At 51.2% G+C, this 13,190-nt stretch overlaps 5 protein-coding genes across 5 annotated transcripts; 3 read left to right on the top strand and 2 right to left on the bottom strand.

Annotated features, from left to right (window-relative positions):
* Nucleotides 1–1,359: 1,359 nt before the first annotated feature.
* On the top strand, nt 1,360–2,608 carry JN550_005539 (uncharacterized protein; the record flags this gene model as incomplete). The annotated part of the gene is made up of 2 exons (XM_049317177.1): nt 1,360–1,754; nt 1,804–2,608. The coding sequence occupies 2 exons, from the start codon at nt 1,360–1,362 to the stop codon at nt 2,606–2,608; spliced, it is 1,200 nt and encodes a 399-aa protein (XP_049172552.1).
* Nucleotides 2,609–2,778: 170 nt separating this feature from the next.
* On the bottom strand, nt 2,779–3,792 carry JN550_005538 (uncharacterized protein; the record flags this gene model as incomplete). Its single annotated transcript, XM_049317176.1, has 2 exons — nt 2,779–3,429; nt 3,481–3,792. 2 exons carry the CDS (start codon nt 3,790–3,792, stop codon nt 2,779–2,781), a joined length of 963 nt encoding a protein of 320 aa, XP_049172551.1.
* A 1,833-nt stretch (nt 3,793–5,625) lies between these two features.
* On the top strand, nt 5,626–7,014 carry JN550_005537 (uncharacterized protein; the record flags this gene model as incomplete). The annotated part of the gene is made up of 1 exon (XM_049317175.1): nt 5,626–7,014. One exon carries the CDS (start codon nt 5,626–5,628, stop codon nt 7,012–7,014), a length of 1,389 nt encoding a protein of 462 aa, XP_049172550.1.
* A 1,262-nt stretch (nt 7,015–8,276) lies between these two features.
* JN550_005536 (uncharacterized protein) lies at nt 8,277–10,400 on the top strand (the record flags this gene model as incomplete). The annotated part of the gene is made up of 3 exons (XM_049317174.1): nt 8,277–8,964; nt 9,027–9,463; nt 9,513–10,400. 3 exons carry the CDS (start codon nt 8,277–8,279, stop codon nt 10,398–10,400), a joined length of 2,013 nt encoding a protein of 670 aa, XP_049172549.1.
* Nucleotides 10,401–10,828: 428 nt separating this feature from the next.
* JN550_005535 (uncharacterized protein) lies at nt 10,829–12,557 on the bottom strand (the record flags this gene model as incomplete). The annotated part of the gene is made up of 6 exons (XM_049317173.1): nt 10,829–11,135; nt 11,200–11,309; nt 11,379–11,507; nt 11,568–12,154; nt 12,238–12,417; nt 12,482–12,557. The coding sequence occupies 6 exons, from the start codon at nt 12,555–12,557 to the stop codon at nt 10,829–10,831; spliced, it is 1,389 nt and encodes a 462-aa protein (XP_049172548.1).
* Between the last annotated feature and the right edge of the window lie 633 nt (nt 12,558–13,190).

Below are 13,190 nucleotides of genomic sequence, written 5' to 3'. Positions count from 1 at the left end.
TACTCGGGCATTTTATGGGAATCCAATTGACTCAAATGACCATGGTATGCCGCAGTATGTCAGCTGGAGCTCCGGTCAGGGTATCCGACAACAAATTAGTATCGAATGTTTAGCGTATGAGTAGACTGTCGATCATCCGACACTCGAAGTAAGCTTAAGTTGGCTTGCGTGTTCAAGATGCCGTACCGAGTGGGAATGTTAGCCGAAGAAAGCATGCATCGACGGGCTGGGCTACGGGGAAATTCACAATGGGATTTAGCATGTGCTATCACGCGGGCCGCAGCAGAGCATCGACAGCCTGTTTACTGGGCCCAGCCGCGTACTTGGCATACATGTCGCCAGGATACGGGAGAGTCTGGCTGCCAATAGCTCTACACCAGAGCGAGCTTGAGGTTTTGGTTGGAGGAACTTTCTCTATTGCGCTGCAGTGACGACACCCAACTTGTTCAAGGGCACTTATTCAGATGTTACATTCTTGTTTGGTCTTTCAAGAACACGAAGCAGCTCAGAGTATCATTGACGTTCGTTTTGGGTCCCATTTCAAGTTGTGAGCTAAGACCCGTGTGCTTGGTTTTTCTCCGGGAAAAACATGGTCGTCCGAGAATCGTCGCTGAGGACATTAGTTGATCCTGTCATAACCACTATAGAGCCAGAAGTGCCCGTTAAAGTCTTTTAGAAGCTTAATCCCAATTACCCGGGATATTGTCAAAACATCCCGTCTCTGGCGCGAAAGCCTCAATCGACTAATCTCAGCCGCAACTTGGATGGGCCCATCCGGACTCGTGAGCTCTTTCTCAATTGAATCTCCACCAACCATGCGCTGGGCGCCCGTGAGTGCTAGCAGCGTATCAATTGACCAACCAAGATCTTGGAACAGTATCAGGCGGCCCAAGTTTTCGAGGGGGATCTTCGCCACAGTCAAGGATCGCGGGCCATAGCTCCGGTATATACAAAACATGGGGGAAGTGTGGGGTGCTAGGCGGATACCCCTTAATATGGCACGTAAGGCGCGGGGGATGCTCAATTAGGCACAAAGCTTGGCCCGAATTCCTTAAGCCCGGGTCGCCGACGACATCTTCCGGACCCTTGCCTCTTTCGTGCACGGAGGTGTTGACTTTCTGCAACGTAGCCACTGAGAGCCGGCAATAGATTAATAGATTGCCTTATCGACTAGGACCCTAGGCTAAGTGTACTCATGCGCTTTGCGGTCAATACCCCTGAAACATGTCCCGTGATCCTACGATACCTGGCGAGCTTCTGAAGCATACAAGATGGCCAACAGCACTTACTTGAGCTTGGCGGAGGTTGCAGCTCGACTCCAAGGTTGGATCTCAGTATCACGTTTGAAGCGGAATCACGATGCCACGTCTCTTGTCTCTGGTTGTTGCGGCCCTCGGGCTCGCGCCTGCGGCGATCGCGGACAAGCTCCTGGCCTCCCACTACAGTGGAAAAGTTTACTCTTTGGACCTGACCGTGAGCGGTAGTACTGGCACCTTGAAGTCGACTTCCTCATCTGGGGGCTGCGGGAAAATGCCGACATGGCTCACGCTCGACTCGGCAACAGGGACTCTGTACTGCTTTGATGAGTCTGGTGCAGGCCAGCAGGGCGTCAGCGGCGGTGTTGTCACATCGTACACTGTCAATACGGACGGATCCCTAACGCAGACTGGGCAATCGAAGACTGCAGGTGGAGAGGTCCATGGATCGTTCTACGGTGGCTCGACAGGTACTGGATTTGTGGCAATGGCTGAATAGTAAGTCATCAGAGCCGAGCAGGCAGCAAGTGCTAATCAGGGCCAATAGCGATGCCTCAACCGTCACCACATTCAAACTCCCTCTAACGTCAAGCAATCAAGCTTTGCAGAAGGAGAAATTCACTATGAATGGCTCGGGACCAAACAAGTCACGTCAGGACAAACCTCACCCACATTCGGTGATCACCGATCCCACGGGAAAATTCCTGCTGGCTCCAGATCTTGGTGCAGATCTCGTACGCGTCTTCAGCATCGATGCCTCTAGCGGCAAGCTGACAGCCTGTGCGGCTGGCCAAGCCGGAGGAGGAGACGGCCCCCGCCACGGGGCTTTCTGGTCTCCAAAAGCAGGATCTACGACTGGTCAGATGCTATACACTGTCAATGAACTGGGCAATTCCGTCTCCGCTTGGAAGGTCACCTACCCTAGCTCTGGTTGTCTAACCCTCGCCAAGAGTCAGACCGTGTCAACATATCCTGCTGGCAAGTCAGCACCTGCCGGCTCGAAGGCCGCAGAATTGCACGTCTCAGGCAACTTTCTATACGCCGTCAAACGAAATGACAAGACTTTTGGCGCCAAAGAGGACTCGATTGTAACGTACAGCATTGACGCCACCACTGGTGCGATCACCTTCGTGGAACAAACGAACGCGCATGCCTGGTATCCCCGAACCTTTGCGATCAACAAGGCCGGAACTTACGTCGCCATTGGTGGCCAGACATCGTCAAACGTGGCCATCATTCAGCGTGATCCGACTACTGGCAAGTTGGGCGGTCTTGTCGCGAATTTGGCGATTGCTACTCCTGGAACCGATGGAGCTGAGGATGGCCTTAGCGCCGTTATCTGGGACGAATAAGTTTTGTTCAGCTTGCAAGAAAGCACAGAAGAATGGCCACTCATATGTAAATAATAAGCTGATCGCACCTAAAAGCCGGGCTGGTGGGTGTTGCAAATGGAGTATGTGGCTTGCCCCTTTTCATTGGGCCCATTCAGTCTTGGCCTTAAGTCATCCGTCTCAATCATCTCTTATCCCAGTGCATGTGCACCAAAAAATTCCATGATCCAAGTAGTGGCATTGAACGATGTCAAGTTCTGGCCGCCGTTATCTGAGTTTTCAAACGTCGCAGGCCAATCATGGGGAATGTTCCATCCGTCAAAGACCAGTTTGACCAGACCACCTCCGTAGGTTATGTTAATACCACCGTTTGTGCCTGCAATCAAATTATTCACTGCTGTCTCGCCAAGACCCTCCCGTTCTGACCATTGCCCGATCCAATACCTGATGTCAGGCAGACACGCTTTCTTGCGGTAGCCTCCGAAGTAGCTGACGGTGTCGTCGGCTCCGCCATGGAACGCTAAGATAGGAATATCTTTACGGCCAGGGTCACAGAGGATGGGCATGGTTTGTGGATGGCATTCAGCACGCTTAGTGATGCTCGCATTGTAGTACGCCCCCGACACGGGAGCAAAGGCAGCGAAGCGCTTGGATAGGTTAGGATCGCATGCTAGACGGCCAACGAAACCGCCGCCCTGTGATTTTCCAGTTGCATAAATATGTCTCTCATCGATGCAGAACTCGCCCTCAATACGATTCAAGAGGTCACTGGTGAATCCAAGGTCATCAAATTTTGCTTGAGGTGCGCCTTCCCATGTCGTTTTGCCATCGTCATTCTCTAACTGCTCAAGGTGTTTAGTTGCTGGTAGAATCCGTCTACACATAACACTTACCCCCTGGAGATATATGACGATATGATCTGTGTTGAATGCAGGCTCTGTAAGTCCGTCTAGTGCCCGCTGTCTTGCAATTGTGCCACCAGCACCGTGGTACGAGAAGATGAGCTTCGTCGAGACGTTTTGCTGGTAGTTTTTGGGAACCCAGACCCCATACTCCCGTTCGATACCAGAAGCGTTTATCACGTCGATGTTGAATGAACCGGGTGCAAAGGGCGGTACTGAGCCGCATACGCTTGCCCGTCCGCCCAAGCCGCCGGCGGCGTAGGTTGAGCCAAATAAACCCAGGAAGCCAAGTAAGGCAGCCATTATCACGGTGCGTCTTTAGAATATTGCTCAAAAACGCTAAAGTAGTTGAAGGCCCAGGGGAAAGAAGCACGCCAAAGACTGGCTTAGATATAATCTCCGTTGTTTGCCTACGGTCATTCACTTCATATCCCTTACTGGAGCATCCATCGGAGGCTATGTGGTTCGCAACTTGGGTTCACCGGATAAAGACGACACCTACGCTTGATCATTATTCGCAATATTCACCCACTTGCTGTTACATTGGCGGCGGTTCGTGGCAACGCCGTATCAGCTACGCCTAGATTAGTGCGAGTGCTATGCGGACCGTATTATCTAAATCACAGTAGCATCGTCGTTAATCTTCCCACCAACGCGGGGTTAGATTGTCGATTTCTTTCCATGAACTGCTCATCCCACACATCTACGACTTTTACAGAGTAATTTACGATGCAGCCCGAGCCTGGGCCCAGGAGGTTTGTATTTCAGTGCCTGCGAGCGTGTTGTGTAACGCAATAGCTCACACTGCCGGCATAAACGACTGCATATTAATCAAGACCGTCGTAATCAGACTATGGGGTCTTGACTTTTACCAGCCAAGGGCATTTGAACAGCGTCAAGCCCTCGCTGTGACTTGCCACTCCCAATGATGCTGCGTTTCGGAGCATGTATTGAAGAAAAAGTCAATTGAGTTTGCCTACGACTTCCCACGTTTTAAGCATAAATTCCAATTGGCCCCAGCTCGTAGCACTTGTACCAAGTTGACAGTCCAAAGAAGATTTTGCTTAACCTCCCGCCGCAACAAGCCAGAATGATTACTTAGCTAAGTACTATCTTCATATCTTAGATACTGTGCGTGGGCAGACATGAGTGGCTCGCACACCATGCTCATTTACTTTGACAGATGCTAGTTGTCACGCGAATGGTTGGCCACGAACCTGATTCCTCGGCGACGTCTGGCGATTCTCTCTATCCACGTTTGACTTATCAATCCAATGCCTGAAAGACATGCCTCCCCTGGTGTACAACATCGCATTCACGACCGTAGGGCTATCAAACACTGCAGTCCACGGGATTTGGACAAAACGTTACGCGATACGTAAGCTGAGGCAACAGTTAATAAGTGTGAGCCAAGCACAGACTCTGCATACTGTGCATACGCGACGAGGGGGTGGACCAGAGTGCCGCCCGCCGCTGTAGGTACGTAGCCCCAAAACAGCCTGACAGCGGCGCGACTGACGCCATTTAGCGCCTTCAACCAAGTAAATTCTCCGTCGCTCAATCGGCTCGATCGGGTCGAACGGCAGCTCCACTTGGAGGCTTTAGCGGGACCCCAGACCCCTAAAACCGGATTCTGGTTCCTGGAGATCGTCGCACAAGACCCGCTGTATGACGACGAAAACCGTTCAAATGGACTTCACTGCCCCAAGTCTAGACAAAATCGAAAGCAACATGCAGAATTACAATGCCGTACTGCCAGAAGGCGATCTGGATCATAGGCACAGGGTCTCTCTGACGTACTTCGTACGAAACCTTTCCCTTGGGTACCACGAAGAACCCCAGGGACCAACCTGTTTCATACTGGAGCCTGATGTCACCCTAGACGCTGTTCCTGAGACCAGGAAGGATACTCCCTACGGGAATCAGCAATGACGTGCCAATGCTAGACCATTCTCTCGGAACTGCCGAGTATTTAACAGCACCAGGCCAAGGACAATGGGATAGTCTGATAGAATCTCAATCATTCAGAATAAGAAAACCTTTTATCATCTGAGCATTCAACAATCACCCCGTCAACTCTCGAATTCATTCTATTTCGACTTAATCCCTAAACAAATATCATCAGATTCATTCATCATGGGTATCGGAACCAAGATCAAGGACGCTCTTCACGGCGACCAGCATCACACCACAGACACCACCAAGACGCCTGGCTCTTACCCATCCGAGGAGGTACCCCGTACCCACAACAAGGTTGGGGTGCACGAGACCGCCAACCCTCACTCTGGTCCCCTCAACTCTCACTCAGCCACCAGAACTGAGCACGTGCCCGGGCAGGCTTCGTCTGAGTATACCTACGGCTCCAATGCTGGTCACACGGGACGTGATGGCCTCACGGCTGGCGAAGGACGAAGAGATCATGGCTTGACTGGAACCACTGGTACCACAGGAACTACCAGCACAACAGGAGTCCACGGCAACAAACTCACCAAGGGCCACAAGGATCCTTACTGGGGAGAAGCTGACCGTGCCCATGCCGGCGCACCTGGTACCGGGCCATCAGCCCATACCGGCGTACTGGGCACTAGTACTGGCCCATCTACTCATCATGGCAATGACCTGAACGCCCATGAGGTCAACAACCGTTACAACAACACCTCGGCACATGGAGATGGTGCACACGTTGGTCACCACGGAAATACTACTGGTCAGCATGGCGTTGCAGCGAGCGGACTCGCCGGCCAACACCATGACAACCGCTACGAGTCTCCCCGTACAGCACCATCCCCAACCAGCGGTGTTGCATCTACTGCCAGAGATGGCCTTGTCGATGGTAGGACAACTGGTCGCGAGTATGATGCTCCCCACGGGATATCACACAAGACCCACGCACCCACGCACACAACCCATTCGCCCACAACCGGGGGCGGCATGGCGTCCAACCTAGCTCACCGTCCTCACGACGTAGACTCTACTCGTCGTGATTACAAGACTGATGAGTACGATGCACCGACCAGTAGCACTGGTCGTGGTCACGGCGGCTTGGCCGGAGCTGGAACTGGTGCCGCTGCAGGATATGGCGCTTCCAAGATGGCTGACCACCACCATGAGCACGACTTACGCAACAACGAAGCGTATGGGGCAGACAGAGTCGGTGGCCCACAAAGTCACAACGCTCATGGCATCCATGACACCGTAGGCTCTCATGGCAGAACCACCGGTACTGGCCCAGGCATGCTCGACCCCTACGGAAAGAGCTCAACTACCGCTGCGCCGACTTCCATGCTTGACCCTTATGGCAAGGAATCGACTACTCGGGACCCTATTCATGCCCGAGGTGATCACTCTAGCATCGGATCCTCTGAGCTCGGCCATGGATCAAGAACTGGAGGCACCACAATGGGTGATGACCACCACGGTCCCGGTCACACGGGTGCTAAGGTTATGCACCAATGCCACAACTGTGGTGCGGATAATGATATTTCAAGGCACTTTCAGAAAGAAGCCGTTTACCGGATGTCGTAAGAAGGGATATAATGTTTGACGAAGCTTATGTTGTACAATACCAGAACATTGTAAAATAGTTAATGTCTTGAGACTTTTCACACACTCGTGTACCAAATCTATGCAAGCATCAATTCTTGTGACAATGTTTTACTTGGGGCTTCAGCCCACCTACACGGCTTGCTGTGTGAGTAGAGATCTTTAAACCAGCGCAATGGTGCTTCGGTCTAACATTGTCCACCTTGAAATGTGCCGGCGCCAGGAGCTTTACCCTGTTTGAGTACGTCATTAACAAGAGCCAGGATTGACTGAGAATCTGTTTGATCTAAGTGATTGAGAACTCAACGTCGACGCCCCAACTTGGTATACATATGTATAGCATTGTCTGAGGATCTGCACCCAACTATAAGATCCGAATGCGAGTCAATGTTGACACTAGAGACAAAGAGACGGTCTTACATACTAACAACAGGTGTCCAGATCCTTAACTGTGGCAACTGCACGAAATTCAACATGTGGGTGCCAGGCCTGCCCTTACTAACTACCTGAGATGCATGATTTAAATCTCGTCTGAAAGCCTGGGCCCACCGGCTGCTCCCCCCAAATGGAAGTAGAGCCTTCTCCGCCGGGCCTCTGGCGGCGGAACCTATAGTGACTTGGGCTTCCCCGCAAGATCGGCAGAGACGTTCCCCACGGGGTCGAGCACGGCAGTAGATTTCGGGGTAGCATTCGGAAACCCATACCCACACTGACAGATGTTTTGGGTACATTGAAATGGTGATGTTTCACTGAAGCGCGGAGCCTCAATGAACCATGAAGATATAATAGTGATGATTTGAATGACCTGGCTGCCTATAAACCTTTGAATATTTCTCTATCTGAAGCGAAGAAGATAGGAGAGAGGCCATACTATTGTGACTAGTAGAACTTCTCGATCGGGGTAGTGGGCAAATCATGTCGTCATGTATACCGCTAGCTTCCTCCCATATTCGTTATGCCATCGGTTACAGGACCGACTCCACGCAACTCCAAAGGCCTGGTTCTCCAATTCCAGCCCGGCGTCTGCGAGCCTGGCCCAATCACACAAACAAAACTATGCAAACTTTCTTGCTTTTCGGTCAAGATACCCCCGGATTATGGCAACCTCGGCCGAGCAGGCCGAGTATTAGACCGGACAAAACGCGATTCAGAAAAGCTGCTCTGCGAATGTCTTTCCTAGATCATGTCAGTTCAAAGTCATAGTATATCTCGCGAATCGCTGGGCAGTTAAAGGGTCACTGAACATGATGAACTTTGCTATACAAGTCGTGCAAGTGGCACTTGTCACAGGCGCCTTTGCTCAAAGTCAGTATAGCCGATACATTCTAGCTCCATCTTCAAGGACACTACTGCCGGCGTCTGTATATCAGACAGGCGGTGATGTGGAGAATGCCGAGTCCCTCCTTCGGCAGTCTCCTGCATCTTCGGCGAGTTTCAAAGGGAACAATTCATACATCACGCTGGACTTCGGCAAGAATATCGGCGCGACAGTCAGCTTCAACGTCGACGCGTTGGAGGGAGAAGACGAGGCCATAGGCTTCACATTTACGGAGAGCTCCGAGTGGATCAGTGCTGAATATTGCGACTCCACCCAAGACGCCGGCATCGACCTCCCGCTATGGTTCAACCTTACCGGTCCGGGCTTCTACCAGGCAGACAAGTATCACCAGCGCGGCGGGTTTCGTTACCTGACACTAGTTCACAACAGCACGGGGTCTGTTAGCGTTTCTAATCTTACGGCGTACTGGATCACGTCACCTGAAATGGAGGACCCAACATCTTATACCGGGTACTTCCACAGTGATAGTGAGAAGCTGAACAGGGTGTGGTATGCCGGTGCCTATACCAATCAACTGTGCTCAATCGACCCGACGACAGGAAATTCACTCGGACTTCCCACATCAGGTTGGGAATATGACTACCAGATATCAAGTGAGTAGATCCCGTCTCACTGAGGTGCTCTGTGTTATCAGTCGACTAATCGTGCTTGAAAGATGGCACTTCTGTCCTGGTAGATGGCGCTAAGAGGGACAGACTGATCTGGCCCGGTGATATAGCGATCTCAGGTCCGTCTCTATTCGTATCGACCAATAGCCTAGTGCCCATCAGAAATGGCATTGATGCCCTGATTCGTGACCAACAATCAGACGGTCGTCTGCCATACGCTGGCGAACCATTTAATGAGTTTGTCGGCAACATGAGTGGTGTACCTCATATCTTTCTGTGGAGTTTCACGTACCATCTACATACGTTGAACGACATATATGACTACTACCTATTTACTGGAGACCTGGAGTACCTTGAGTCTGTCTGGGATCAGTTCAAGCTGGGAATGAACTATCCATTGCAGTTTATTGACTCGTCAGGCTTGGCCAACGTCACTAGCAGTAGCGATTGGCTGCGCAGTGGCATGGGTGGACATAATATCGAGGTAAGCGGCAAGCTCTAATCTATACGAGCTGTACTGACTAGAGATTTAGGCGAATTCCATACTGTATCACACATTACAGAACGCATTGAAACTTGCTGCTGTCGTCAATGACACCAGCAACGTGGCAAACTGGACCACCTCGGCGGCAGGCATACCTCCGGCTGCCAACGCCATTCTTTGGGATGATTCAGCGTCACTGTTCAAGGATAACGACACACAACAGGTTCTTCACCCACAAGACGGTAACGCGTGGGCCATCATCGCCGGCGTGGTTAACGGGTCCCGCGCAGAGGCCATCAGCGATGCATTGGCGAACCGCTGGGTTCGACCGTACGGTGCACCGGCTCCAGAGGCTGGGGACACCGTCTCGCCTTTCGTCTCTGGATTCGAGCTACAGGCGCACTACATGGTCGGCCGCGGCGATCGCGCCGTGGATCTTATGGAGTTCATGTGGGCGGACTTCATGCTCGACGATCCCAGAATGACCAACAGCAGCTTCATTGAGGGTTACTCCACGAACGGGAGCCTACACTATGCTCCATATCCAAGTGACCCTCGGGTCAGCCATGCACACGGGTGGGCTACTGGACCTACATCAACCCTCTCATTCCTCGGGGCGGGGATTAGGCTTACTTCGGCAGGGGGCCTGACTTGGAAGCTTGCTCCTGCTTTAGGCGGTCTCCAAAATATTGAAGCAGGCTACGAGGCGCCCCTGGGGAAGTTTGCTGTGGCATGGCACAATAGCTCCTGTGGTATCACTGGAAGTTTCGAGACCCCTGAATCAACAACTGGTATTCTCGAGATTCCCATTGCGGCGGGCTCGAAGACACTAACCTTGGCGGGTCCAGAGGGCGCCATGACCATTGATGTAACAGGCCTGTCTACGGCAACAGTCGAAGACGTCGCAGGAGGGAAGTATTCAGTCAGTATTTCTTAGTATGGTGCGTGAGCTTTGCGGGAGCAGGCTGCAGAGGCTCCTTGGAAATAAAAGCATACAGAACAGAATACATATAATCAGCAATGAATGTCAAATCTTCGGTTGCGAGCAGAGGTCTTCGCCAGCTGCGCCGGCGGATTTTTACTTTCCGGTGATATACCGCTCTGACCCGAAACCACTCCAACACATGAGCCTCCTGCAAACAAAGCAACCTGCGATTACTATTCCGAGTGCGTAATATATGACGCGCGAGGTCAAAATAGTAAACAATATCCATCTGCGGCATACTTTGGTGGAACTATGGGAAGGTACTCCAACTTCGGCGCAGATACTTCAATATATTTGACTGCTAACCTTGGTAACTATTAATACGTGTTGGAATGCCACCTTATATATGCTTTAAAGTGGAAATACGATTTTGATGGACTCTAGATGATCAAGTTTGCCGCAAGGGTCACTAGAAGGCCAAACGAATCGGCGTAGGCATACCACCTGTCGTGTTGCTCCCCGGCTGCTTCCTTGAGTGCGACAAGATCTCCGTTCGTGAGCATCCCAAGCGCTGCATTAGTTTGAAGATGTCCGGCGTAATTGACAGTCCAGTCCCTTTCGCTCTCAGCAACCCACAGCGCTGAAGGGCAAGGCGCAGGGGATGAAGTGTACTCCGGCATGGACGGGGCAGGGTCCGCTATTCGAGCGTGGAGGATGCTGTCAATAATGAGAAAGATAGTCGCAGACCTACAACACGTACTATCAGTAGAAGTCGTGAAACTTCAAGCCGTTCGGATTGCCCGACACGTACCGGCGGCGCGATTCGTAAAAGACCCATTCCTCCCACGACATCATTTCACCTTCAAGCTCATCAAAGCTGACAAGCATCCCCAACTTAGTCGTAATATGACGACAGATAGTCTGTGTATATCTCCTGTAAGTATGCACTGGGAAATAAGAGGAAGTCTGGGATGCCATGTGCCTACTCACATTCACTGAAATCAGGAGTTGGGTATCGAAATTGGTATAGTCATGACGTCCCTCAGTAATCCTCATTAAGATGTAGACAATAAGAGATTGCAGCGCCTCGAGAAGCTCCCACTTATTAAACTTTGGGTGCTTTGGGTTACGGCTCCGATTAGTCACTAGATGTAGGGATCTAGGAGTTGCAGCACATACATCGTTGAGTAGTCGCTCTTGTTCCATCCTAATCAGTCTCCATATGAGGGTCTTATCCATTTTGCAGCCAAGATATAGCATTTTTGCTAATGTTATAGCGGCATAGAGTGGGCTTGGACGACTTGTATTGCTCCCCGCAAAATTCTGATATTTTGGATGGACGAAAGGGGGAAGCGAGTCGCGATCGGCGATCATGCGAACATAGGAGCGTAGGATATGCAGAGCAAGATCGCCAGTAAGCTCAAGCTCGGGTTCGGAGCAATCGCGGCGTTCAAGCACGAAAGAAGGGTCTTGGTACGGTATGGATGCCAGCATGGATGGTGAGAGCTGTCGTGAGTGTCCTGCGGCTGGGATAGAATTCGGAACGCACTGGAGCTCGTCGCGCTCTCTCTCAGGTTCCACGTCAATTCCGACATAGTATTCTTCATTCAGAGGCATCGAGTCTAGAAACCTTGAAACTTGAGTTTCTAAGGCTTCATTGTTCCATGCTATAGCTGCGTACGGGATCTGCATGTTGCCCGATATCGTGTCGATAAGAGGAGCAGTAACGTCGGGCTGAAACTCATCGAGGGACAAAGTCAGGTTGTCTACGAGAAGTGAACCGTCAAAATTCGACGGTCCATCCTGCGACAGTCCACTTCCAGCTGCTGCAGTGGTTGAGTTGTCAAACCCTGGGTTCCGCAAAGGACGACCTTGATAAGCACAGGAGTTGCCTCTGGACGTGCACCGAGAGCAGCCCGCAGGATCGAAGTTGCAGCGAACCTTCGCTCGTACGCATTCATCACAAGCCTTTCTTCTAGACACTGGACTAGACCGGCGCTTTTTGCGACAATACGAGACATGTTTGCTCCTGGCTCGTTCTGGTTATATCAGCCGATGCCGATTGGCTTTACTGGGGCCGGGCAGTCCCTTACGGTTTTTATCATCGGCATAAGACTTGTGGCAGATGGGACAGCGTGGATCGATTCTCTGGGCAATTGGTTCTTCCATCTTAGACAACATCAAATGGGCCCAACTTCATCACCGGGAGAATGCTTTCTCTCGTCTCCCAAACTTGAGCAAGCTTGTGGGCAGTCGGCGGGATGGTCCCACCGAGTCTACGGAATTCCGTGGGGCATGCATGGAAAATGACGAATCTTGATTAATAATACATCTAGTCTTACTCCCACTTTGTGCAGTGTAATGCAAAAAAAGAACCCTGTGCCAATTTAACAGTCTGTTTTTGAACGCGAGCACCGTATAATGTCCATTGCTTTTCTAATCTCACGGCAAGCCTGTTATCTAGCGACAAACAACATCGCTCAAGACGCACATTAGACAGCTCCGAGAAATCCCTACTTCTCAACCTGCGCAATGAATACCTTCGGAGTTGTCCCAATTAGATGTAGTATATATACGCAAACGATGTAGCAAGCTTGTCGGGCTCTCTTAAATCATTGCATCCCGGACGTAGAAATCCTCAGTTCTATCAACTATCAGACTACATATCGATTCACTTGTAGAGATGGACACTATACCTTTCCCTTCCCTCACCAAATTATGGCACAACAAACCGTACCCGGCCATTTCACCATCACGCTCGGAGCTGTCTGCGAAGGGCAAGACTATCGTCATCACTGGCGG

The sequence above is a fragment of the Neoarthrinium moseri genome, assembly GCF_022829205.1.
Source record: "Neoarthrinium moseri strain CBS 164.80 chromosome Unknown scaffold17_Wmoseri_CBS_16480, whole genome shotgun sequence".
NCBI classification, from domain to species: Eukaryota; Fungi; Ascomycota; class Sordariomycetes; order Amphisphaeriales; family Apiosporaceae; genus Neoarthrinium; species Neoarthrinium moseri.
Note: the sequence above shows the minus strand (reverse complement) of the source record. Positions and strands in the feature narration are given on the sequence as shown.